The sequence below is a fragment of the Macrosteles quadrilineatus genome, unplaced genomic scaffold (assembly GCF_028750875.1).
Source record: "Macrosteles quadrilineatus isolate MER2022 unplaced genomic scaffold, UCM_ALF_1.0 Scaffold_4__1_contigs__length_99947679, whole genome shotgun sequence".
Taxonomy (NCBI): Eukaryota; Metazoa; Arthropoda; class Insecta; order Hemiptera; family Cicadellidae; genus Macrosteles; species Macrosteles quadrilineatus.
This window is the reverse complement of record NW_026542597.1, coordinates 75,168,000-75,195,887: the sequence shown is the minus strand read 5'-3', so window position 1 is coordinate 75,195,887 and position 27,888 is coordinate 75,168,000. Positions and strand designations below refer to the sequence as shown.

The window sequence follows — 27,888 nt, the reverse complement described above, 5'->3', positions numbered from 1 at the left end:
TTCTTTCACTCTGCTTGAGGACTCTCCGTACTGCGCGGTGAACAAAAAAAGGAATATGAATGCCAACTTTTTACTTTGGATCAGCAGTCAAATGTATGATCCACTCCTACCAACATTAAAGTAGCATGATCTCACCTCGGCTCTTAGTAAACTGCATCTCCTTGGCAATGGACAGGTCAAAGTGTGCAGGTGTGTTACGGCAAGCCTGACACGCGACCACGATACGTCGCACACATTCCGCAGCGAACACCCTGGTCGGCCAGCGCGGCTGTACAACCAACGTACGAGTACTCGACTCGCCCGTGTGGAACTCTGCATGGTCGTCGTCACCTTCTTCTTCTTCATCTCCCTCTTCTGCGCCTTTCACTGACAGACCGTCTCCCTCACCAATACTGTTGGTGTCTGTGAATAGAAGGTTTTGTTCCATTTAGTAAATATAGATAAAATAGAGTGTGATTTTAAATTGTATGAAAAAAGTTATAATTTGCATATAAACATTGCTATACAAATCAAGACAGTGTTCAAACAACCCTTAGTTTATTTGTGTAAACAATGTCTTTTTCTATTTGGACTACTGAACAAAGCACAGACCAAAATTATAATAATTCCGATGATATTGAGCTTTAATAACACCAGCCAGATTGAACAAACAATGATAGAACCAAGTATTTGCAATATTGAAACATTCGTTGGTATGTTAAGCTTACTCAAGCAATTAGTAATATATTATAAATAATAACAATACAAGTTTATTTCAAAATTTTCCTTCGGACTGAATCATTCATGATGCTCATGAATCTAACCTTGAATGAACATGGACAACAATTTTAAAAATCGATAAAAATATCCATAGGTACACATTATTAATATTATATTACACATTATATTAATACAAGTGTTCCCTGTTATATCCTTTTTCCAGCTGTCCTACTTCACAGTTTTTATGATTGAGGTGTCATTTTAAAGCTCATGATCTAGCCCAGCTACGAATGGTAATTAAAAAGGTAAAGTACTTAGGACTTTGCCTCCCTGACATTTAACTTATCCCTAGAGTCAATTTTAAAGATATAGTTATGCTGGCCAACTTTCTTTACAACAGTTTAAATATGAATTGTAATTTAACAGAGCTGTTGAATGTTGAATGTTTAACCACAGTCAGATTGTAAATAAGAGACTAAACAGTGTGAAAATGTATATTTAATATGCTACTTTTATGACAACTGTGACTTGATTGAGGTAAGTAAACCATGTTGTAGATCTAACAAATTTATTGAAAATTAGTAGTTATCTTCACCTGATAAATGTCCCAAACAAACATAATCTTAAAAGGTACTACTGGGACAAGGTTAAAAGGTGTGCTGGGTATTGCACGGGTTTCATTTTACCTCGGAATCAAGTTTTACACCCTATTGAACTGTGCAATTTGACCATAGATACCATAGATTAGATAGTTTATATATTAAACTGCGATGTGACAAATCACAAACACTATTAGCTAACATACCTGTGGCAACAGTGAGCACGACTTTACACAGCGAGAGCCACTGGGACAGATTGTCCGCAGCTAGCACTTGCAGCATGGAGGTGAGAGTGTCGTGGATTTCTCTGATCATACGTGGATCAGTCTCAGTGTCCAACATAGAGAACAACACACCGGGCAGTCCGGACTCTGTGATCACTAGACCTGACACACATAGAACAAGGATAGTGATGTAAAAAATCATTTTAGGTTATACTTCTAGAACAAACCTAAAGTCTATGCCGATACTGAAACCCTCAACACGTCTGCAAAGATGTGCGATCAAAAAATTCACATGATTGTAGTTGACGACGATAACATTTCTGTGACTGCGGGAGATAATCAGAATGTTGCCAGGATGGTGGATGACGATAATCATGTTTCATTGTCCGATGATGATGTATACTTCACCACAGGAGATAATCAGAATGTTGCCGCCATTGCAGAAAGCCAAGTTTCCTTACTGCAGGGAATATTCAGGATTTTGCCGCAATCGTGGAATACATTAGTGATGTTCATGATTTTAACGCAATCACAGAAGACGATGATGTTTCTGTGAGTGATACAAATATCCTGGATTTTGCTACTGTCGCAAAAGAGAATGATGGTGTTTTAGGTTGAAATTTTAATTGTCTGGTTATTTGCTTCGCCTACTTAAAAAACAACCCAGTCTCCTAAATTTACTCTGTGTAAGTTCATCAGAGGGTTGGCTTATAACCAATCTGTATGGAAAATTAGGTAAAATACAAACAAATTGTATTAGTATAATATTTGAGAGTAAATTTTTCAGGTTTTCGTATCGGGTATCAAGAATCAATGAATTTTAGTATTGACACATCTCTTAGCTACTGTATACAGGCTGGCTGAAAAGTAACTTGCACCCCCCCCCACCCCCCTTAATTTTTCAACCATTTGATATTTGAAATCGGTTTGCGGCAACCTTCTTAGATATGAGGGGCTACAATAATTATGGTCAGCTTTAAAAAATTTGCCCTTAGGGGTAGCGTGGGTGGGGGTAGCTCAAAATTTTCAAATGACAGTATAGTCGAGTTTGGTATCATTTTACAGGTCTTCACAAAACATAACAATTAACATTCAAAATTGACCATAATTATTGTAGCCCCTCATATCTAAGAAGGTTGCCGCAAACCGATTTCAAATATCTCAAATGGTTGAAAAGTTAAGGGGGGGGGGGGGGTTGCAAACTTTTCAGCCACCCTGTATATGTTCCTGTTGTAGCAGTTTTGTCAGAAGTGTTTAAATAAACACAAATTATTCTGATGGAAATACAAAACATTTTTTAAACATAAAAAATGTTACCTTCAACTGAGTCAGAATCCCTGTATTCTCCAGCCAGCGTCAAAGCATGTTCACAAACTTCTTTTGCCTCTCTCTGTGTAAGTTGACGCAAGCAAGAAACAGCGGCTTTACGCAACAGCAGGTGATTGCTGGCTAGTGTTTTCTGTGAATCACAAAGTAAAGTTATTGAAGAGGCTTCTATTTTATTTATTAATGTTTTAAAGTGTAATCAACAGTCTCCATTCATAAATTATTGGTTCACTTCCAAAAGTTTAGTCTTGAATATTGTTTATATGAAGTTTTACAATGCAGTTATTTAATATTTTCTTGCCTTAGAGTTGGATCGGATGGGGGTATTGCCAAATTAAATTAAATTAAACTAAATTAAATTTGAATAAAATATAGGCTACTGCTGGTCCATAAAGTAAAGTTAATGTTTCTAGCCAATCTAACTAGCAATAAAATGACTGTGGGAAAGTAGCTTACACAAAGCATTGGTACCAGTGAGGACAGGTTGACGTGACGAGGGGCGAACAGATGGAGTTGTTGAAGACAAGATGTCGCCTCCGCCTGAACCAGTGGCTCCTGATGGTCCTGCATGATGGCACACGCACACAGCAGCGAGCTGCGCGTCAGACAAACACTGGCGCTGTTACCTGCGGAAGATCACTGATATCAACCTCCCTAATTAAATCCTAAAATGTATTTTAGTACTTTATTAACCAAGCGTTTTATTTTAATGTTAACCTACCTTTTTAAGAGTGTTTATGAGTGGTCTAAGGTATGATGCAATAGTGAGTTGAATAAATCGTCGTTGACAAGACAAAGGGGCGTAACTACATAGGCTTTTGTTATAACCTGTTGAGCTATTGTTTTAAAGGTAGGATTACGTCGAGCGGATGGATTTCTTCCCATAAACCGCCTAAATTTTGTGAACGGAATATAAGACAAAAAGTAAGATTTGTATGTTACACAGAAGAAGTCCTTAATAAAAATGACAGAACAGGACTTCTTAAGCCAAATGGACTAAGTATAGACTGACTTTGTAGGCTTACATGCCAGTAAGACAACACTTATACCTACTGTCATCAGATATAAGTGACTTACCACAAGTAGACTAACCTAACATAATCATGCTCAAACTCTAAATGAAAAAACCCAAGATATAACTGCATTAAAGTTCCTAGGTGAAAAATTTAAACATTTACAAGCTACATATTATATGGTGTAGATAAAAAATACTGTAGATTTTTGTGAACATCCAGGATCTAGCTGAAATGGCAAGGACTTTTCTGGAGATTGGGGATATCTAACAGCTGTATACATTCTGTGAATTAGGGATAGTGAGTGTAAGCCACATAACATAACTGTCAACTCACATAATCACCTCCAAATACACGCACAATGGTGTGTTAGTGTCATAAATATAAATCTAATACAATTAATCTTATTATATAATATATCTAAATCATTCTTCTATTTTCACTCATAACTTCACTTACCTTGCAGCTCTGGTCCCACAGTCGTGATGAGAGCAGACACCACCTTCCCGATGCACTGATGTACATCAACATGGAACTGGGAGACGTTGAGTAGCAGTTTGAGAGCCAGAGAGAGTGAAGGTTCTACATAACCTCGCAACATTGGTCCTCCAGACTCGGCTATTAGAGCCAGCGCGTGTAGCGCCCATACCTAACATGACAAAGGTGATTACATAATATTTGGTAGACTATATGAAGAAGATTATTAGAAATGTTTTATAAATTTATCTTATAATATTTTTGTTTAATCAACCCCTTATTAAACCACAGATTTTTATGATAAACTATTAGAAATTAAACCCATACTCCGAGCAATGTTTAAAGGTTACTCTGTGTTTTTTAATTAAATCTCCAAACAAGAAACACGAAGGAGTTAAGCACCTTATTTTAGTTCTAGTTTTTATTTTTACCATTAGTAGAGGTTGTGTTAACCAAAGTAGTTCCTTTGTCTTTCTGTTTTAGCAATATTTCAGCTTTCCTGACAATAACCGCTATTTTCAAGTAGCGCTATTTATCCTGCATTTTCAATACTCCAGCTCCAGCAATTTCAAAGCTACAAACATGATGGATTTACAATTGCCTATTGTAATACTGTATAACATTTTAAGACATATAAAAATAGTACACCAAGTTAGGTATAAAATCATAGATTCCAAGAAGAGTTTCAATTCAACTCCTTTGTATCGTGCGTGAATGTGGTTATTGGATTGGCTGAAATGAATTGTAAATCCCAAGTAAATATTACAGTTTTTGGGCTATTACAATGCTCCAAAAGTATTTTCCAAGTCGAGACTAAATATGATTTTAAGGAGTAATAAGTAAACACATGATCCAGTACAGGAAAGGCAGCACAGTATGTAGCAGCAGTATCAGTGTGTTTGAAGAGTAGACCTACCTGTACAGTAGGGGAAGACAAGTCCTGAGCCAAAGCAAGTAGTATACTAATGCTGGTGTTCAGATGTTGACTAGAACCTAGACTGCCTACGTAGCGATGTAGACAACCCAGGGCGAGCGAGTGACCTACAAACAAGAACAAGTAGTTCGTTTGTCCTTTTTGCCAAGGGCTTTAGCCTTGAAAAGCGCTTTTAGGGTGGTTTAATTAAACATGAGATAGCTTCAGATTGTGTAAAAGAACTACAAATGTTAGCAGAAATAAACTTCCAAAAACAAATTATGTTAGGTTGTGATAGGATAATTAAATAAAAAAAATATTATATTTTAATTCTTTTCAATAATTTAATGAATTCAGCTGTAATACAAATTGAACACACTTTAGTAATACAATCAAAAATAATTTTTTCATAATAATTTTAAATCTCAATCGGCCAAACAATATTATCTACCAACAAAACCATGACATTACCTGTCCGACTGGCAACATCACGAGCAAGTTTCAACCTGTCAAAGCTTGTCTGCGCTAGCTCAGCCGTGAACCTTGGGTCTCCCACCACTTGCGCCAAGCGACCCAGACACTCGGCGGCGGCACAGCGCAACATGGAGCTGCCGTTGGTCAGCACACCCTGCGGAATCAGCAGAGAATCAAACCCAAGCCTTTGGAAATACTCGGCAGACTAAGCACTTGCCCCCAGCAATCATTTTTAGGGATCGTCAAAATTTGGATTATAATACAGCGGTTATTTCACATAAAGGATAAAAGGGAATCAGTAAGCCATTTGCCTTATCTTGCCAATCTGCTTCTTTTATAGGGACCAGCCTAAACAACTTTTCGCTTTAGATAACTTTTCTGGGATATGTTGGAAACTAGGACATATTTCAAGGCAAATACAAATTAGATATGACGGATGAGTACAAAGATTTTTCTAGCTTTTTTAATCACTAAGAGTGTAGTGTTTTTCAGTCATTGTCATTAATTAAGACCCAATGATCAATATAATGATCAATCCTAACTTTTTGACCCTACTCGGCTACCCAGTAAATGAACTAAGACTAGGAAAAAACACTTAACTTTAGATAATTTAACGCTTTTGGGAGTGAGAGGGTAACAATCATCACTCCATTCATTATAAGAACCACAAAATGGCACTGGACATCGTAACCAGAAAGATAAGAACGTCTTTTTGTCACAACGTAAATCAACGTCCAATGTCAACATTGACTCATGAGTATTTTGAACTATCGTATGTCAGATTAACGAGATTCAACTGTATGTTTGTATTCCAAATGGGAATCATATGAAATAAAAAACCAAACCATATTTACTACATTAACTGAATTTCTCACAATAATCAAAGCAGTTGCGTTCTTCTTCACGTCATCCTGTCCAATCCCAGCCTTATTGTCTGTGAGCCCCTTGAGGCCTGAGAGCAGAGCCGCAAACACATTGAGAGTGACGGCGTCCGCGCGACAACTCTTGGCTGCCTTCATACACTCGGCAAAGTGTTCCAGCATCTGTAGCCGATGTTTGTTGGCCACTCTGGGAAACACACAGCCAAACAACACGACCGAGGCGTCAATCACAGCCACGCCCAGCGGCAACGGACCAGGGATCTTCTCTCCCTAGATAAGGTAAAATAAAGACAAATTTCTTGGAAATGTAAAGATTTCACGAAAAAACATTCCCAATATTTGTTGTGTTCATCCCAGCTTGCTTTATTGATTAGACCTAGAAACTGTCTACAACTTTAATTTTCAATTTCTTTTGATTTATACAAAGTGATTGGTATGTTTTTTTTTTTCAATTAGAAAAAGTTTAGCTCTAGGTATCTTGAACAATACAGCTTCTAATTTTGTCATTTTTTGAATGTGACTTTATTCAGTGAATATTTTAGTCACCTTGGATTAATCTCAAAACACAAACATTTATCCGGTATAATAAATCTATTATCTTCATCACCAATCTAATTTCACTTACTGTAGGGACGGGACGGAACAAGCAGCAGCCATCATGTTCCAAAGCACCCGATCCAGCGGCACTGTTAGGCTGCAACTGTAAAGGGAATCACAATTATCATAAAACAATTTTAATTAATAAAACCTCAATGAGTACTTACTAATACTTGTATACTGTAGATTGAACACTCAACAAAGACTCATTTTAATAGTAGTTTGTTTTTATTTTGTTTTTCAATAGTTTTTAATTTTAATGTTTTATATAGATCTAGCTCAAAAATAACAAAGGTGTTTTACAACTTTCATTTAAGGCAGAGAAGAAAAATGCTCTTTAGTCAAAAGGAAGCTAATCAAATTAGCTTAACAGGATTGGGCTAAATCTAAATCATATAGGTTTTATGGATCACTTTTCTATCAAGAATTCAACGTACGAAAATATTTTATTGTTTTTTATTATAATAATTATTAATTTTTAAACAATCAGGCCTGTAAGTTGCATGTACCACACTATGAACCCGAGAAATAATTGCGCCACCCCCCCTCATTCTTAGGAGAATTTTTATTTTCCTCATGCCTAAACAACCTAAAACCTTTTGCGCCCCTGGGCCCGGGCCAATCGGGTCTATTTAAGAAAAGAAGCCCTGCAATCAATGAATTTACCACTCTTGGTTTTGTGTTTTAATTAACGCAGCTGCTAATATATAAATACCCCATGTACAAGCTTTAATCAACACTAAATGGACTAGTACCTTAAATTAGACTACGTTGCTTGTGGTAAATTGAAGAAATAACAAATAAATATACATGAAACGTCACACATAAAATTACAAAAAAAAGGACTGAGGAAATAGTGTTTCCAACACTAATAAATCAACATAAAACAATTCAGAACATAGATGAAACCAATATTCTATATGAAGGTGTAAAAAATAAGACAGTAATCAGTCAGGGAAATTTAACAAATCATGGTTGCAAACTTAACAGACACAACACTTACAACCCCTTTGATAACGCTAAGTGCAATGAGAATGTAAACTACAGAAAGATCAGGTACAAATTGGTGAAACAAAATCAAAGACTTTCAAACATCTACAAGGCGTACCTTCCAACCTTCCAACAAGGAAGGAATACAGCAACACCATTAATGAAAGTTACAGGGTGAAGTTATAAAATAAATTGTATGATTATTAGTTATAATAAATATGTGCAATAAACTTAGAGGCAAAAGAGATTACTTGTTATTTTAACAACTATTTTTCATAAACATAAAGGCAATTTTTAAAAAATCTTCCTGTCTGTAAAAATTTGCAAGATAATTTATATCAAGAACACTTACTAACTTTTAATTATAAATAAAAAATTTAGTTCAATTTCCAAAAGATCTCATTTTCTGTAGTTTAGCCTACATAGTGATGCACAATATGAGCTGGACAAAAATAAAAATAAATAAACTAAAAACAAAACCAACAATCCATGCAGTCCAAACCACTGGACTTACATGTTCGCCATCAGATCTGCGACCAGAGTCCATCTAAACAACAACAGTAAAGTTGGAATTGAACCTCGAACTTTTAAAACACATTGATTGTATGCTCGAGTATAGGTTGGGGTGCCACCAATGCTGTTGTGAACAAAGCCTGAATATAGATCAGGCATCAATATGTCATTTTTTTTATTATTAATTTTTTTTACTTTTAATTTTTTTTTTTTTATTTTGATTTTTATTATTACTATAGGCCTAGTATTATGTTAGCCATTATGTTAGCCATGTTGATAAATCATTGTGTTAGCCTCTGCATGGTCTGAGAAAAGGTACCTCTTGTTGTTTAATGTTATTTTGCCATAACGACAAGAGGTCCCATTTTTAATATTCACTTTATAAACAGACTTTAGTCCAAAAAATGAATTGTACTGCATTCTAATGGAAATTTAGAGAACTACAACAAAGTTCAGTTTACGGAGAACACAATATCTCACAAATTTTGTCGTCCCGAAAAGAGGTACCTTAATTATCTTTTGGAGAAATAATATAGGGCCAACAAGAAGTCCCTTTTCTGAAATGTGATTTTTACAACATGCTTCGATAAAACAATTATTTAAATTAAAACTACCGTGAGTTAATTGTTATTGTCGATACGTGTAGTGCTGGTTTCGTATGTTATTTTGTTGCAAATCGTTTTCAGATCAGCCATCTTTGTATCTTACTGTGGCAGTGCTTTTTGAACAGTGTAGTGTGGGGGTTTGGCTTTAGTGCTTTGAGGCCTTTTCTGTGATATTTTTTATGGGTACTTCGCCCTGGTTTATACTCTCCGCCCTTTTTTTTAGTGCTGCTATCTGATGGTTTCTTGTAAAACTACTTCCACAATGACTGGAGCACAATACATGCTTAAACTGCCTCTCCTATTGGATGAAACTAAATTTCAACATTTTCGCACACTCTATTCATCCTTTGTAGCACATTAGTTCCTACACCTGACCGCAGCGAACGTCTTAACAGTTTGAATACCAAACAGCTCTAAGTAAATTTCTATATCAACCATACTCCATCATGTGAGTATAGTATTCCTGTAATGTAAATAGGAAACTCAGAGATGACAAACCGACCTGTTCCTCTATAGTGCGATGGTCTGTCTCCTGCAGCCAGGATCCCAGGATAACAGACTCGTCAATGTGACAGACGGAGCGCAGCTGGGACGTCGTAGTGTTGGCCGAGTTCTCACTCAGCGTGAACTCCGCCACAAGTAGTCGCAGCAAGTGTGTGTAGGAGCCTGTAGACGGACAGGATAGACAGTCAACGTTGCAAAGTTCAACACTGGATTACACATTTTGTAAGAGATTAGTTGAGTCCACATAGGCCTTGGGCCACTGCATGGAACATATACAGCAAAGCAAACGGTAGCTGGTCCATTACAAGAGTGAACCATACTGATAAACTTAAAGACGCATGTTAAGATGTGAAACACAACATTGCTACCATTGATTTTTAGTCTGTCATGTATTCTACTGAACAACAACTTCACAAGTCAAGGCCAAATATCACTGATTTTCAAGTTAGTAAAATACTTCCCATGTACTAAACAAAATGTAGAGGATTTTTTTTTAAGAAATAATTTGGACATTTTTGTGACGTTTGGGATCTAGAATATAAGGGTTGGATTCTAGATCTTATTTAGGTTTAGATTCTTTTGTTGGAAAAGAATCTACATGACAAGACTCACTCCAACTGGCTAAAGAAACATCTTATCTTAGTCAGTAACAAGGCTACAAAAAGTATCTGACGCCATTCAACACTCATTCTTAATTTATAACTGTGTTAAAATGAAATACACTTAGTTGCACCCCGTCACACTTGGTAGTATGAATCTAATCTAATTTGTTAATTTCCAAGCCTACCTTCAAAAGACTGGGGTGGCAGCAAGGATAGTACTTCATACAGCCGTAGTCTCACCATAGCAGCAGGAGCTTTCAAATGCTGCCCGTAGCTCTTCAATACCGAAGAGATGCTGGAAAAGGACAAACTTTGATGAAATCTGCATTAAAATACTGTACTGTAAAATACATACTGTAGAGATAAATGAACAGATACACACTAACTTATCTAAGATAAGAGTTCTAGGAGCAAACATTTTACATTGAGTATGATATTTCGCCTCAAATAGAAAACTAACAAACTGGGCTGATCTGCTTCTGACATTTTGCTCTTCAGAAGAGCGTAGTATAATTTCAGTTACACAACTGGAACTGATTGTATTATCTAAACTATTCTTGCCATAAAAGTAATTTTTGAATCACTAAATATTGAAACCAACCCTTGGAATTTAATTAATTAGGCTAGTTGTACTACCATTCTACTAATTTAATAGCCCTAGTAGAGCAGGCATTTTAAGAGTATATTTACAAAAAATAAGTTAACGATAAAACCTTTTTTAACACCAATTGGTTTTACATTACCTTGTATCAGTTCCAAATTGTAACCTTAGTCAAAATGTTACATGTTTCGGCGAGCTACCATTGTCAAACACTTCAAACCAGGAATATACATTAATTCCACTTGGATAGCTTTGTTTTCAATACGCGACAAATACATTTAACGCACGACATAAAAATAAATAAATACGTTTTGCCTGATAGGCCTATCACGGGTAAGCAACATTGCCAGTACACAAGTGGGAACAGACTCCGCTCTTAGTTGTCACTAGGCTCAACTATTGGAAAAGTAAAAGACATCTTGAACTTGTTGCTATTCTAGAGGACTTAAGACTATGCATAGGTTCAATCCCAGACATTCCACAAAAATTCTAATTTGGACTGCTTTCCCTCAAAAGTGTTTGCTATTGTTTAATTCAAAATGTAACAGCAAGAAAAAAATGGAAAAAATTTTCAGTTTTCATCGTACTTACTTGATGAGCATTGCCAGGGCAGCCTCTATGGGAGTCAGCAATCTCCTGATGATATCATCAGTCAGCAGTTCAGGACAGTAAAGCAGAAAACTGTGCATGGCAGACAGAGCTCCAGCCCTGCCTTCTAGAGTAACCTGTGAAACATTGTGTTAATTTCAGAACAAATCATTAATTGACATAATTGTTGTGTACATGTAGATTAGCTAACAGCAGCAACTGGTGTGTTTTCCAAATGAGACAGAAGAATTGTTAAGTGTAAAACTGTCTACCTGGTCATGAGGACACTAATAATAGTTCACCGTTGAGACAAGAAGTGGGCACATACCTGCCAAGTAAAGGCGTCCCCACGAGCTTTCTCGGACTCTAACTCCTTGTTGGACCGAGGGAAGGAGTTTCTCCACAACAACAACATCCTCGGCAACAAGCCTCGCACTACAGGCACTCCTGCGAAAAAGAAGAAATGGTTTAAAACATGATAATGCTTATAATCCTAACATTTTTATTTTGGTAAAACTCATATCTACTTGTATTAGTTTGAAAACTAGAATGATCAGACTTATCTAGGAATAATTTTATAGCTTTCATAAATTTTTTTCAAAAATAAATTTTGTTACAGCACAGAGAAGTAGGGACCAGAGGTAACACGCTTATGGGACGACCGTGCGCTTTAAGCTCCGGTATGTTGTGCTAGAAATGTACTTGTGACGAGCAACGAAGAGCCTGAACGGCGAGCACTGTGTGGAAATTCATATCGCTCAGGGCACAGGGTTTCCTTCCACCGTGAGTGTTGAAGTGCATGAGGGCAAAGTAGTTGGGGGGGGGAGGGGTGTTGGACTTTGCCCTAGACACCAGTACTAGTTAAAAAGGCAGATAAATGAAATGAAAAACAATCCTTCTTTATTGAGACGAACAGTTAATTTTGTACACCTATTGATTGATAGAAAATTAAGGATTTACCTTTTTAAAACTTAGTCTTTATATCATAGTATACTTCTAAAATTCAATTTCAACAATATTTAGTGTTTCTTATGGAAGGAAACCTGATTACTCTTGGTTTCATTGATAATCATCTTGGGCCTGAATGAAAGGGTAAATTTCTCTTTCATAAATCTGTTTAGACAAAGAAAACTAAAGCATATTTGCAAAGACATATTTACCCAGAGCCATAATTGCACCAATAAGCAGCCAGCCGGACTGTGTTCGGTTTAGAGAGAGCCGACTGTTCTGACTAGCGCTACGAAGCAACTCCTCTGCTGTGTTGAAGATCACCTGTAACAGACATTTTGAAATCAACTTAGATACATGGAGTGTTAAAAAAGGCCCTACAGAATTAAAAATAAAATGTATAAATAAACCAGAAGTATAATTGAAACAAATATGCAGCAACTAATATTGCTAACCACTAATTTAATAAAACTTTTATGTACCACTCCGTTGATTAAATTGATAGGAATCAATGCGGATCCACCTTAGTTGTATTTATTTACAATTGTAATGTAATGGATGTGCTTTTATTCGATAATAAATTATGATAAATTATGATCATGGTCCACTCCCTTTGGTTTGGTTAGGCAAGGTTTGTTTAGGTTTTTTTAGTCAGGCTAAGAAGTGTTGTGTTAGGTAAGATGTGCTTTAAATTTAGTATTTTTTTTAGTTAACTGTGTTATAGCCTGTTATAGGCACAGTGGTAAAACACTTCGCCTAAAATTCCCCTTCCCACCCTATAACTTGGAATTATCCCTTCTCAAAATTAGCCAGAATGATCGGAAATGGTGAAAAAAAACTGTGGTCAAATTCCTTTCTGTTGATGACAACCATAATCGTGGAAGGTCTGTCTCATTTTACTCTTGATAACAATTATTTACTCTGTGAATAAAAGAGTATGACAAAATTATCTAAAATAGAGTAGGTATAGATTAAACAGTTTAAAATACTGATAGTTTTGGATCAAAATGTTTTTTACATGATGGAGTTGGATAACACAGTTTGACTACATCCATGAGTGGAGAGGAATGCTTCTTACCTTTCCTTTGGTGTGGGGTACCCCCAGGGGGGAAAGTTTGACTCCCCCCAGTACAGCGGCCAGCGCTGCGCTGTATCCTGCAATGGCTTCTGGGGATGATCTCATGTTCTCTATGTTTTCCACACACCTGCAAGTCGAAATCAGATAAATGTTTTTAGTATAACATCTTCTATATATAAAGCCAAAAGTACCCATGAACTTTTGAGAAAACTACCAGTCACACCCCCATAAACCATATACTTAAAATGTTCGTCATGACGAGAAACCTTGCGCAAAACTATCCATTATTTCATAAATTGCCCTTTAAGGTCGTAATTCCTTTCTAAAGGGAACTTTCCATATACCTAATGTTAAAATACCTCAGCTGTACTTATTTTTTGTATTACAGTATTCTGTTTTGTTTATTTCAGCCTAACCTAACCAATCAATAATGTTATTAATTAATACTTATGAAGTCAAACGGGGTGAAGCCTGTGGGTAACAGCTAGTTACATTAAATTACATTTGTTCAACACAGACACGTCAGTCTATGTATTTCTAGCTGGAGATGACTGAAGAATAAGGGTTTAAAGGATGAGATGAACTCGATGACACGAATGGAAGTATGAATCAAATTCTGTGATTAGGTTTCTATGGGTTCGTACTTGGCAGGAGTGTTTTCTATATTTTTTTTAACATAGGCCAGGCTTACAAGTGACCATTAAATTACATTGCAGCTGGTACAGCTTATTGTGTACTGGAAGGAGCATTGATTTTCTTTACATTGTTTTCGGCTACTATGGCAAGATTAATCACCATATATGGGTATAAACTAGAAGAAATAGTAGTGGATGAAGTAAAGAACACTGAATTGATTCAAGGTTTTAACTTCTGACGCTTCATGGTGATGGCAGCTCAACGGAGACATAATTTACAGACAACCATTGTTATTGAGCTTGTACTTAACCTGTAAATTTACACCCAAACTGATAAAAACCCTTTTGGGGGATCAAGACTTCAGTCATATCGTTTAATTTGTACATGATTATTTTACATTTTGACCCAAAAAGTATACGCTCCAGACAATTTTTGAGAAAGCTACCCAGGTTTCTGCAGATGAATTCATGTAACTATTTGGTCTTCTTTATTGCGCCAAACATTTTTTTGCTCACATATTGTCTTGTTGCATGTTGTCTCACACCGAAGCTTATGATACTACTGCTACTACCACATGGTATCAAATTGTTGTATACCTTCATGATGGAAACTAGCTTACTTTAGAACATTATTCAATATAGGAAAGATACTGACCTGTCAATAACGGGTGTGTTCTGGCTCGGCACAGCCACACATATACATCTTAGACACCACGCTGCGGCAAGCCTAGCCGCCTGACAAGGGTGTATCAGTACAGCCATCACTGCATCTATCAGGTCTGCAACATACAAAGTATTTTACGACCAAGCAGAAAACGACCACAACAGGTCGTAAAAAGGGTATAAAGTCACCTACATCGGTGTGGATTGGGGACAAGGAAGTGCAAAATTTAAACACAGTAGCGTACTTAAGCCCACCCCCCATATATAAACCTTTAAATGTGTGTAAACCGGGTGTAACATGTAGATTTAAAGGAAACACAGAATTATGTTTCAATATAGAACAAGTATACTCATCAGGAATAACAACAAAGCTCTTATGAATGAGTATTTTAACCAACGAGTTCTGTCCCTATTTATGAGTCAAAGTTCACATTTTAAACACTTTAGTAGAGCTTGTGAAAGGTTTTCTCTACTCACTGGAAGAGGTTAGCAGGTTACTGGCCGTGGTGCCGAGACTTTCTATCAGACAAGCCATCTCCTGTAGAGCACAGACCAGCAGATGTTGGCCATACAGAGTCTCTTGATTACAGTCCTTGGCGTTCTCTGGGTTAAAATCTGCAGACACATATCAAAATGGGTTTAAAAATCATGTGAAATTGAATTTACAGAATAAAAAGTGATAAACAGAAACATGATGCCTACTCGGCATTGTTCAAACTTCAAATAATCACTTTGGGAGTGACTCTAACACCTGCAAATGTAATAATCATTGAAGTGTCTAAAAATCCCAGAAACCTTATCTTTGTAAACGAGTCCCATAGGTTATGCAGGAGACTTGAATTTACTATCAAAGTTCTTGACAGACTATTATTAGATGAATCTAATAACAGCAGCTGTACAAAAAGAGGATTACATAAACTTGCCTTGTACAGGATTAATACTTACCACTAATCAATTGTAGGAAAATTAAAAATCCGAACAATCCAAATACTATGCACAGTCTAGTTATTGCGACACAACACAACGTACCTATGGACGTCATCTGTTTGGCAACAATGAGCGTCATCTCTTTGACAGCAGCTATCTGAGCCTTCTCCGGCAACATGCGGCCGAGCACTGAGCGGAGGATGAAGTTGATGCACTTGCGAGCGTAAACTGCGTCCACATGGGACGACGCTGCCTTGGGATTGGCCACCAAGTCCAGTACATGACCCAAAACTATGGTCAGGTTACGCTCCAGCCAGGAGCTGCCCATTAGTTGGATAAACACTACGTACGCCTGCGGAAAAATTGTATTTGAAATATTGTGCATTGATGAAGAGCTAAGAAATTCTACAAAATGAAACATAAACACCACTGAAACACCTGCTTCCGATGGGATGAATGATCACGACACACATTTGAAAATTGTAAATATTTTTCACTGATAGAAAGGATTTAAAACAATTCTTGAGGATTCAACAGCGCAGGTAAAGGATGATGTAAATGAAATGTATAAGGATTTATGTTCTTAAGGACATTAAGTGGACACAGTAGAAAGCTAAGGAGGCAGGTATAGGTTTTGAGAACAAACAGAAATATATATGATTTTTTACTGGAAGAGGGTATCAGAAAGTGCTGACTAGTCCCAAACCAGCAACGCCTGGATTGCCCGACCAAGACACTGAGCTATCGTGGTCATTAAATTTGATCGTCACTGGTTCACAAAATCACAGATCCTGTTAATATCATCAGATACATCTGATCTAAAAAATGTTTTCTTTACATCACATTTGTTCAAAGGCAACACTCACATGGGTCACTCCGACCCGAACCTCCCTGTTGAGTCCGGAGCTGCCTTTGATGATTTCTCCGGTGTTCTTGAGGAACCCAACGCCGCCTCTGAGGAACCCAGACATCAGCACAGTCAGAGCCTCCTCTAGAGACACTGGCTTGGCTGCCTTGTTTTGGGCGACTGTAAACACAAGCGGTTATTTTACCATGTTCTTCTTATTTATAGAAACTACAGACAAAACTAAAGAAGACTTACATTATTGGAAATTCCAAATAACAAATAGTTTATCAGGAGTCGAAAATACATTTATAATTATTTATCTATCTATATATTAATAGGCAAGCATGTTTCTTTAAAACCTTTTTTCTCAGCTCGTGTGCATCGTAGGGAAAATCTACGCATACCGTTAGAAAGCTATTTTCCTGTAGGTGTGCAGAATCCCTTTATAAATTTAAATAGGCTCAAAGATAAGCGCAAAAAATGAGTTTAAAAATTTGAAAAAAATTACATGGATCTTATGCGTTGCCATGCTGGTGACGAAATAACAACGAAATATAAACAGAAAATGAAAACAAATGGAAGAAACTCCAATCACATGTTTTATTTACAGTGTGGGGTGAAACATTAACATAAGTGAGTACATTACAAATTTTTGGTCGAGTTTCGACCACTGGACATTACTCGTACTTATAAATACACAGATGAACTTGAAGAAAACTACACTACTCATCATGGAGGGGTCAGGAGTTGACTTTTTTAATCCTTGCATAATAAATGTAATGTGTGAGTTTATGTGCAACAGTTAGATGGGCATATTTAGAGAAGAGGGGGTGACAATAATCTCAAAAAATAGGAATCCTGAAGAAAGACAACTGAGAACGGTTGATTAGGGTGATTCTTGATATGGGGAGAATATAAGTAACTAAGGAAGACACAGAAGAACGAGAGAGGTGTAGGGGCTTTGGTAGTGCTGCCAATATAACTGATTTATTTGGAAACTGGGACTAAGTAATTAAGTGTGACTTTTCCCCCCACTCCACTGACCTGGTTGGTTGGCTTTCGGCTGCTGTTGCTGGGTGATAGCGATCAGTCCACCCAGCAGTTTGGCCACACTGCACCTAACCTCATAGTTGGAGCCGTCGAAAGCTCGGAAACACAAAGTTGCTAGGTTCTCCAGCTCCGTGGTGTGCATGAACGTCGCGTGGTTCAACATCTCCAATATACACTGCGGACAGAAATATAATGTTAGTTTTAAGTTTCATTGCACTGAGTAAAAGCATAAAACTTAATATAAAAGCAGCAAAAAGATACTGTGTACTTTTACCCAGTCACATAGCCTATACATACATTATTACACTCAACACAAAGAGTGATGTACAAGTTTTTGTAGTGAAATTTCTGAGAGGCTTGTAAATAAATATATGAGACAGCATTTTTGACAAGAAAGAGCAATATTAGAAAAAAACTCTTAATGGTGAGAGGTGATTTTGTCACATGAAAAAAATTTGTTTGAAGGAAGAGAGGCTAAAATGTGGTTCGAGACATTGGGGGAAAGAGCACATTCGGAAAACCTTAAAAAAAGCAAGACACCAAGAAATCATATTCTTGAGTGTGGCAGATTGCGTGAAAATATAATAATAATATCTAAGTTCTTACCGTCAACGCAATCAGGAGTAATATTCCACCACGGCCGTTTCGGAGATGACTCCATCGTCAGGTGCGTAGTGGTACACTAAACTATAGTCTTGTCACATTTAACACGAGTTTTCTTCATTTGCATTGCGTCATGGGGAGAATAAATAATACACATATATGTACAGGACGGACACACGAAAACATTTAGAGCACGTGCACGGCTTGAAAACTGACGACCGACTGTTCAATCCTGGTCACTGCAGGAGTTACGTGGATGACTGGAACAGCTGATAACACGGTGTGCCAACCTTATCTACTCAAGTTATTACTTTCCTGTTTGATTTCCATTATTCTCTCAAAAATTGGATTGGCAGCTGAATTTGTTTGGGAGTTGATTACTAAGTTGGGTTCTTTGGCTGTACTGCACAGGAGAGTCAAGAAAAAAGTCAACAATAAAGCTGATAAGGATGATAAAAAATACGTCACGTTAGAGTTCTGTAAACTAAACCAACGTTAAGCAACCCGTCCCTTTAGTAGACAAAATTATTCAGTTGCGTACAGAACCAGTAATAGCCTCCAACGTAAGCTGTCTGCTCCTCGACACAGGAATACACCATTGTTGGAAAAGCCAGGTGTTTACAAACTTAAGTGTGGAGAATGTGACTCGTATTATATTGGACAGACTGGTAGGTGCTTTAAAACCAGATACAAAGAGCACATAAGCGCCATTAAGAAACCCAACCCTACTTCAAATTATGCCGAACATATTCAACAGTATTGCCATGGTTATTCCGACATAAACAGTTTAGAAATACTACATATTGGCAATAAAAGTCACAAACTTAATTGCATCGAAAATTTCCATATCTACAGCAGTACAGCCAAAGAACCCAACTTAGTAATTAACTCCCAAACAAATTCAGCTGCCAATCCAATTTTTGAGAGAATAATGGAAATCAAACAGGAAAGTAATAATTTGAGTAGATAAGGTTGGCACACCGTGTTATCAGCTGTTCCAGTCATCCACGTAACTCCTGCAGTGACCAGGATTGAACAGTCGGTCGTCAGTTTTCAAGCCGTGCACGTGCTCTAAATGTTTTCGTGTATTCGTGTTTTCGTGTGTCCGTCCTGTACATATATGTGTATTATTTATTCTCCCCATGACGCAATGCAAATGAAGAAAACTCGTGTTAAATGTGACAAGACTATAGTTTAGTGTACCACTACGCACCTGACGATGGAGTCATCTCCGAAACGGCCGTAGTGGAATATTACTCCTGATTGCGTTGACGGTAAGAACTTAGATATTATTATTACACCAAGAAATGTCACTTACAGCTCAATTAGTCCTTTAAATCTGGAACTTAGTGCATTTGACATATAATCAAACAAATCACAATTACCGAATGTGTTTTTTACGTTCACCAATCCCATATTCTAGAGAAGTTAAGTTAAGTGGTAAAAAACTCCTATCAGTATAGTAAACTTTCGCCAAATAACATATTTATAAAAAATAATAATCCCCTTTTTCACAAAGCTTAACCCTAGGTACAGTATTGGGAAATTGCCTATTGGCTAATTGAGTCTAAGAAATCAACCAGGAAGAACTAACAAAGTTAATCATTCAATATATGATTCATAATAGTAAAACTTAAAGTTCTTGCTTACTTTGGAGGCAGCACAGCGGACAGCCATTACTCTATCAGTAAGACAGTGTTTTGCGGCTTTGTAGATTTCTTTGTGCATGTTGGAAATGGCGCTCCCCATTCCGCAGCAAACCTACGTAATTAGACAAGATATTAGAAAGTTAGACCAATCCTATTTTTGCAAAGAATTTTCCCTAAGCGGAAGGTAAACAATTACAAAAAAATGATCTTTGCAGAACAAATAAATTTTGTATTGGTTTATGGTAAAATATTTAGTAATTAATTTTATTTAGGATTATTATATATTTTTTAAATATACTCTTACTCTTTAATGCTCTATTTATTACATCAAATTGAAAATAGGTGCACAGATACTCATAGACTAAATATCGATTAAGAAATCAATTTACAGGACTAGTTACTATTTACTAATTTACAACAGATCCTCCTAATAACATGATGCAGCTAATAAATACAAAGTAGTTAAACATACCTTGAAAATATTTTTAATGGACAAAAAAATGTTTCAAGAGTATTCATACAACAAAATTTTATTAAAAGTTTTGCTACCGTTTCACCTTGAAACTACTGGTTATTCCAAAATTGCACTGCATTTTTCCGCGGTTTGCATTGTTAATTCAAAAAATATATAAAAAGTAGGTATCATTCACAAGGCAACATACTGGATTGTTACTTTTTCTCAGAAAGAAAAAAACCCTTTTGATTTTAGACAATTAATTGTATGTTCTACAAAAGACTTAAAAAACAATACAACACTTACAAAACTTACACGAATTGCGGATATTTATAGGCATGCACTGTGGATGTGATACTCCCTGGTGTGGATTAACGTCCACAAGAGTGAGTACTACGACTATCCACAGTGCTATCCTTATAATTAGACCAATTCGTAGATACCAAGGCAGAAATGTGGTTCGGATTCCACTATAAACTGTAGGTCCCTTAGTTGCCATTAGCTGTATGGACTATTAAACAGCTGTTTCTAAGGATATGTCGGCCTTAGTCACTAACAAGACTACAAGATCGCGCCACTCATCCTACACTCATCTCCATTCATACTTGGCTTAAAATACCTACTTTGTATGGTCGCCATTTCATTGAAAAGTATGAAAAGTATTAAAGTATGAGATAAAAAATTGAACACATCTTACTTTAATCTAATTAGGTTTAACAATTAAAATATATTACTAAAACCAGCAGCCTCTTGCTAATCTGCAAAAAGTGTTGAAGAGATTGATAAGAAAATACTGGACTACCTAGTGCTAAAAATAAAGTGGTAATTACACTAATAAATCTTGAATACCTACCTTTTCAAGTGTCAACATGATCTCAATACGAGTCTGGGACTCTGCACTTTTCAAGCACTTGATAAGGATCTGTACTGTCTCCTCGTAAGATCGTCCCATCATACGTCCAAGCTTCTCATACATGGCACCAATGCAGCAAATAGCAGCACTACAACAACATATTACTCGGTGGATGATACTGAACACTTTAAAAACCAGCTTATCTGGGTCTATCACAAAGCTATCATCTTACCCATGCAAAACTCATCCTTTGATTATCTTCGCCTTTAAATTCATACCACGACGTATTCACATTGAATCAAAACAAAACAAAAGTTAATTTAATGAAATGATGGATGACCGTTGACAAAAACTACTTGAACTGACACATAGCCTAAACTTACAGCTTAGTTGGCAAGAAGCTCGGGGAATCGTCTTTATTTCGCAAGATGTCATTGCACTTGTTGACAGTGTCGAACAACAGAAAAGTGTCGCCCACACTGAACAAAGTCGCAAGACATCGCGCAACCAGACGACGAGTCGGAGGTCCGGGACATTCTTGTATCCGCTGGCTCAGCTGTTCCACAAGCTTCTTCTGACATCCCTTGATGTCATTCTGAAAAGAAATCATCCTCAAGTAAAATGCATACTACATTCAAGTGAACATCGCTGATTTGATTTTGTATGTGATGAATAGGGGAAAGTTTACAAGATATACAGGAAAAATGCCTACTGGGCAAAATCAGCTCCGCGGTTTTGCAGGAAGAAGTACAAGTTTCAAAGTTTAAAGTACAAGATCTTGACAGAAAAGTAATAAGTCTGAGACTAGTTGGCTGTACAGTCACCTAACTAGAGATGTGGGTCTATTAATGAAACCAACACTTTTCTAGGAGACCATACCATATTAAAACTGTTGTGAACGTTTTATTGCCTTGTAAAATTAGCCTGAAAAAATACTACCATACTTAGCCAACAAAAGTTACTTGCGTAACTAGTGGGCGAAGTGGCACTTTGCTGAACACGAGAGAAATGTTGTTGTGGAAAGTTTCTCAAGTGCAGCAATGGCAGTTTTCACTCGTGTTACGCATTATATTTTTCTTACAGTTACTATTCAAACACTGTACAACACATTTTTAGGTTAGGTTAAATCAAAACATTTAACAAAATATCTTTAAGTGTTGCCAACTTATTTTCAAATGTACACGGATTATGTGCGTAATAAAAGCACGATGTTTTGTGGTGTTTCATTGGAATACTGGTGTGTGCCCAAGTAAAAAACTGTGTGCCAAAGTAAGGCTTTCTGTACTATAATCTGTGAAAGGAAGCCCACTTTGTGGGGTGACTGTAGGAAAAATACTATCTATACAAACAGACATGATTAAAAATAGATACTAGGCCTACTGTATCTCATTTTGCTAAAGATGTCTATAAGCTAACCTTGTTTCTATATCATTTGCCTTAAATATTGAAGGAGACTATTGGTTGATTAAAGCTAAATATAAATTGATTGAACGAATCTTAAATAAATGTACTTACTTTTTGTGCAGCAATCAATACTTTGTCTAAAAATCTGAGCCACTCAAAAACGAACACTGGCCTTTTGGACTCGGGAAGTTGATTTAAAGCTTCTTCGTTAAGGGTTAGGCTGTGGCTAAGTTCCATCATGGCTCCTAAAAATTGAGATTGATCTTAAATTATGTCCACAGTACGCCAACTTAAGCTATATATCTAAATTGTAAAATCTAAGTCATTTCAAGGTTTATTAGATTAACAGGTAAAACGTTTAACAATTCTTCTAATGCCACCCAATCATCAAACCAAAACCATCGGTATTTTCAATTGAATCAATCTTTTTCTGTGACGTTACCGGTAACTCAATTGTTGATACTTGCATCATATAATGTTTAATAGAGTTAGCCTATTTAATGTTAAAAAAATGACCTACCTAACCCAACCACGTTATTAAATAGCAATAGTTCAAAATTGCATGGCATGTGTCTTATAATTTTTGACAGAATAAAATTCAATTGATAACTTGTAAATATTGCTAAGATCAATTAATAAGGAAAATCTAATAGAATAAAAGAACTATAATTTTAAGTTCTGCCGCTTAACACACAATCTACACTGCCGATGGAATAAATAAGTAAATAGGCTATATCTACTGTCATTAAAATATAACTGTAACTTGTGTGCAGTTCTAAGAAAAAAATATTGCCAAATTTCACATTGTATCAATGTTATAGGAGTGATGATAAGATCAAACAGTCAAACAGAAAATGAATTGAAATGAAAATCTTTATTATCCGTTAGGCATGTACATGCAATAGGCATTCTCAAGATAAATGCTCTTGAATAGAACATTTAACTTAACAATTATTGTCTTAAAGCAAACCCAAAAACCACCAGCGAATGTATGGGCTCGAACCCAATGGACACTATTTTTATTTTACCCAGGGATCCCAGAAAACCCCATTTCTCTGCACGTTTTCTTTTTGGGTAGGGTAAGTAGAAACAACCAGGGGGGTTATCAGCAAAACGTCCGGGATTTCGACTTTTGAAGAAAATTAAAAATTATTTCTGCATGCCTAAGTAGGCCTGGTAATTATTGCGATTAATGTGACCATGGGAACCTATATATATATATATATATATATATATATATATATATATATATATCACCAGAAACTAGATTTTTAGCTGAAAATAATGTTGCAAAAATTTCTCCGCGCTCACAAATATTAACGGAACTACAACCGTTTAAAGTTTTGTTTACTTTTTTTAATCTACTGAATTTTGATGCAATGTTTCCTCACTATATACTTATAGTTATCAATTTTCTGTTGATTCTAAATGATTTAAAGTGAATATTAGGCCCACACTAATAGTTAATGGGTTATTTAAAGTATACGCTTATTTATCAACATACCGGTATCAATAGTTTAGGAAACAAAAAACAACAAAATTGTCATCTAGACAACTAAACTGATTGTTACTAAACGCGGCCATGATACATTTGGATATACATCCGCTCATCCATTTCCAGTAATCCATGCCATGCTTGCTTTGGCTTAAGTTTTTTTACCATATAGCTTTAGAATAGTTTTAAAGCTCTTTCAAAACTAAGACAATATGTTAATCATAAAATTAAATTGTTCTAAGCTAACATAACCTAACCAAACTTGCTGTAAAGCCTAAATGTTGTGTTTTATGACAGAAAAGGCATGAGTGGAAGGCATGTAGTCTAAATAAGATGCCTAAATAAGATATTAAAAAATTCAGTACTCAGTTGTGTTTTAGATGTCTGTAAAACATGTACTTTGAATGCCATTGCATTAACTTATTTTTATCCTCTTCTCTTCTCCTTTTCAGTTTTCGTATTTTCATTTTATTTCAGTTTTAGTTGACTGCAGGCAGACAAGAATGTATATAGAATAAATCAACACTTCAAACTACGGTATCTTAGTTAATATTCGCGACCTCCGAAAATATTGCCCTTTTATTTTCAGGTTAAAAGTGAGTCTAATAACTGACTATTGGATACTAAAGTAGACTTCCCATCTATATGGACCAGCTGTAGCCTATTTTTTGTTAAAAAGAACGAAGTTGTGTGAATTAGTCACAGAATGCGCTAGCGACTAAAACTCTATTTTCTACCTTATTTTTTTGTTGCTGGCCAAGTTGATGGGTCATAACAGTTGCTATAGTCCACAATAAGTCATTCCATTAGTTTGAGTTGATAAAGAAGATTGTGTATTCGACAGAAATCAGTACCTAATTAAGATCAGCACAATTTGTCGGTGGCTCACATCAACCAACTGGGTAAAAAAAACTGGCTACAAATTTAACATGGGAATGAATGTCTAGTTTCATTAATAAGTTAGTCAAAGCTAATACTCTTAATAGTTACTTTATTAATCACTTAAAATTAACGTAAGATATAAAGTTTCTAGTGAGGAAATATCATAGGCTAAGAAATAGGTTAGGCCTAGTCATTTTACATATAGGCTAAACAAAACTTCAAACGGCCGTAGTTCCGTTAATATTTATGAGCGCAGAGAAATTTTTGCACCTTTATTTTCAGCTAAAAATTTTGTTTCTGTTGAATCTATATACCTGATAAGTTCCCATGGTCACTATTAATCACAATAAATACCGTAGCCCTAATCAGCTTTCAACACTTGAACCAACTTCACCAAGAATGAGAATGAAACTCTAAACTAATTTAAAATACCATTGCACTAAATTAATAATATCTTAATTGTAGAAGTCTTGTTTCCACTTTGGATCAAATTTTTTTTAAAAGCTTAATTTAGAGACAATAGCAACACTAACACTGCCTTACTGTCACTCTGCTCACAAGTGACCCAGCATCCCCCAAGTCCCGTGAGTTTTTATTGTAGCCTACTCTTTATTTTATGGAGGGTTTCTGAGAACCCTATTTTTACCTCATCATGCTACACTACACAATTTACATATTGGCACGATAACTAATATAGCCTACTACGTCCTACTTCAACAAGTGATAATCGTCATTGGCATTCTACAAAAATAACATTGGCTCAGCAAGTGATTTTTTAAATGTACCGTAACTAAAGTTTTTTTTATGTGTAGTGATTTGGTTAGGCCTACTAACTTAAGGCATAGAGAAAAAGAATTAAATATAGACCGTCAGCTGCACTGCGGTTACCATAGGTTCTGGCGCACACCGCTGGTAGCGCCGTAGTACAGCCTACGCGCTACGTAACTACATGGCGCTCCCAGCGGTGTGCGCCAGAACCTGTGGTAACCACTGCACGGCTGACAGTCTATATTTAATCCTTTTTGTCTATGCTTAAGGCTAATAGGCCTAGGCCTAAGTACATCACTACCCAAAATTGTTGAGACCAATAAAATCCTTCAAGTTCGTCCAAATATTTAGATTCCAAACAAACAGATAAAAACCTTATTATTTGTATTATGTATAAAGTATTTAAATACCACACTATAGTATGTTTTATTGACCATTTTTGACTTATTCCCTATCTTACTTAGTTGATCAAACTCCATAACACTTACACTCTTATGTACTTCGATTCCAATCAAATCACCTAATTAATGTATCTATTTACTATTGCTCCGTTAGTAATATACTATTCAGAAACCCTTGCACAGATTTAGTAGTAAAACAGACACTTTATTGATGCCATAATGCCCATAAAATCACCCACTTCAACGATCTAGAGATCTACGGACGTCGACGTCCCATCTCCCATCGCTTACATGTCAAATGCAGGCAGATGACAGATAGACAATTCAGGATAAAAATGAAATGACAGGTGTTCAAAAAAGGTAAATGTAGTTGGTATGCATATGAAAGAAAATTGTAAACAGTCAACAGAACAAACTCTTCTTAGGTGCATCGATTAAGTATTTAGCTAAATAGTATGATGTTAAATGTCGTATAGTCATGTATGACGGGATTTTATTTCATTAATATCCACTAATTAAACAAAAACCCGTTATATTTAGGTAATTTAATAATAATAATATTAATGGTGTTACCATATCAAGGGAATGAAGATGTTTGGACTACAGTTAGTAGACATCCCACCTATATGGACCAGGGGCCCATTGAAAAAAACATACATAGCCACATATGAAATTCAAATATATGGTAACTTTCTACCGTGTGGAGAACCCTGACGACCTGGCCATAAAATATCTTGGAATATAGCTAGACAAAAAAACTTAATTGGAACTACCACGTCAATAAAAAAACCATCCGAAGGTTATGCTCGCCTTGTAAAGCTTTTCCCTTTTATCAATAGGAAATCTACTCTTAGCTAGCATGTATACAGTTCTAATCTACAAATCAATAATCCGGCCTTTGATTACAAATGCATCTTGGGGATTAGCTGTAGCAAAAAACAAACTCTTCAAAATTCAAGTGATCCAAACAAAAATTCAAAGAATAGCTGTGAATGTTATTTGAGTGGGAGATCACAGATTACAAAGGTGGGAAATCAGCTCTCGTCGTCACTGGCAAAGACAGTCGGTGTTACCCAGGGAAGTTGTCTTGGTCCTATCTTATTTAATATGTATAGTAGGTATGGATTTCGAGATTATGTATTCTTATGCTGACGACTGCCAAATCTTCTTATCATACCAGCCTACTTTGGTTGGAGAGGCATTACAACATGTGAGTAACCTTTCAAAGGTTTGTGAATGGTCTAGGGATCATGGGTTAAAACTAAGCCCTGAATAATGTTCCACTTTGCACTTTGCCAATGCAGCAATCAATGAGCAGTTGGAAAAACACAGCATCAAAGTCACAGTTGATAATTCAGAGCTATCAACTTCCAAAAGCATTAAAGATTCTTGGGGTGACGATTGACTCACATGTGACCTTTTTTAACCATGTAAAACAGATAAGCAAGTGTTGTTGGAAAATTAAAAGTTCTTAATAGGTAGGTTAAGAACATTGCTCCCAACAAACATCAAGTTGAGGTTGGTCAAATACCTGATTTTCCCTACCTTAAATTACTGCCTACCTGTTTTTTTTATACAGTTTAACACAAGAACAGATCACTATCCTACACAGGCTACAGAATTCC

At 36.2% G+C, this 27,888-nt stretch overlaps 1 protein-coding gene across 1 annotated transcript in view; it reads right to left on the bottom strand.

The window, feature by feature from the left end:
- The window catches only part of LOC128991643 (HEAT repeat-containing protein 5B-like), a 44,373-nt gene extending 17,831 nt beyond the window's left edge, over nt 1–26,542 (bottom strand). Inside the window, exons 1-26 of the mRNA XM_054414717.1 lie at nt 26,351–26,542; nt 22,829–22,962; nt 21,697–21,908; nt 21,314–21,461; nt 20,008–20,118; nt 17,749–17,929; nt 16,724–16,884; nt 15,960–16,209; nt 15,408–15,545; nt 14,923–15,046; nt 13,633–13,759; nt 12,767–12,878; nt 11,935–12,053; nt 11,610–11,743; nt 10,603–10,712; nt 9,814–9,977; nt 8,708–8,740; nt 7,232–7,306; nt 6,601–6,876; nt 5,723–5,879; nt 5,255–5,379; nt 4,321–4,510; nt 3,305–3,474; nt 2,840–2,981; nt 1,505–1,684; nt 136–402 (exon numbers count right to left, since the gene is read on the bottom strand). Of these exons, the coding sequence (XP_054270692.1) occupies nt 136–402; nt 1,505–1,684; nt 2,840–2,981; nt 3,305–3,474; nt 4,321–4,510; nt 5,255–5,379; nt 5,723–5,879; nt 6,601–6,876; nt 7,232–7,306; nt 8,708–8,740; nt 9,814–9,977; nt 10,603–10,712; nt 11,610–11,743; nt 11,935–12,053; nt 12,767–12,878; nt 13,633–13,759; nt 14,923–15,046; nt 15,408–15,545; nt 15,960–16,209; nt 16,724–16,884; nt 17,749–17,929; nt 20,008–20,118; nt 21,314–21,461; nt 21,697–21,908; nt 22,829–22,957 (3,835 nt within the window). The 5' untranslated portion in view covers nt 22,958–22,962; nt 26,351–26,542. The remainder of the gene's footprint in view (nt 1–135; nt 403–1,504; nt 1,685–2,839; nt 2,982–3,304; nt 3,475–4,320; nt 4,511–5,254; nt 5,380–5,722; nt 5,880–6,600; nt 6,877–7,231; nt 7,307–8,707; nt 8,741–9,813; nt 9,978–10,602; nt 10,713–11,609; nt 11,744–11,934; nt 12,054–12,766; nt 12,879–13,632; nt 13,760–14,922; nt 15,047–15,407; nt 15,546–15,959; nt 16,210–16,723; nt 16,885–17,748; nt 17,930–20,007; nt 20,119–21,313; nt 21,462–21,696; nt 21,909–22,828; nt 22,963–26,350) is intronic.
- Between the last annotated feature and the right edge of the window lie 1,346 nt (nt 26,543–27,888).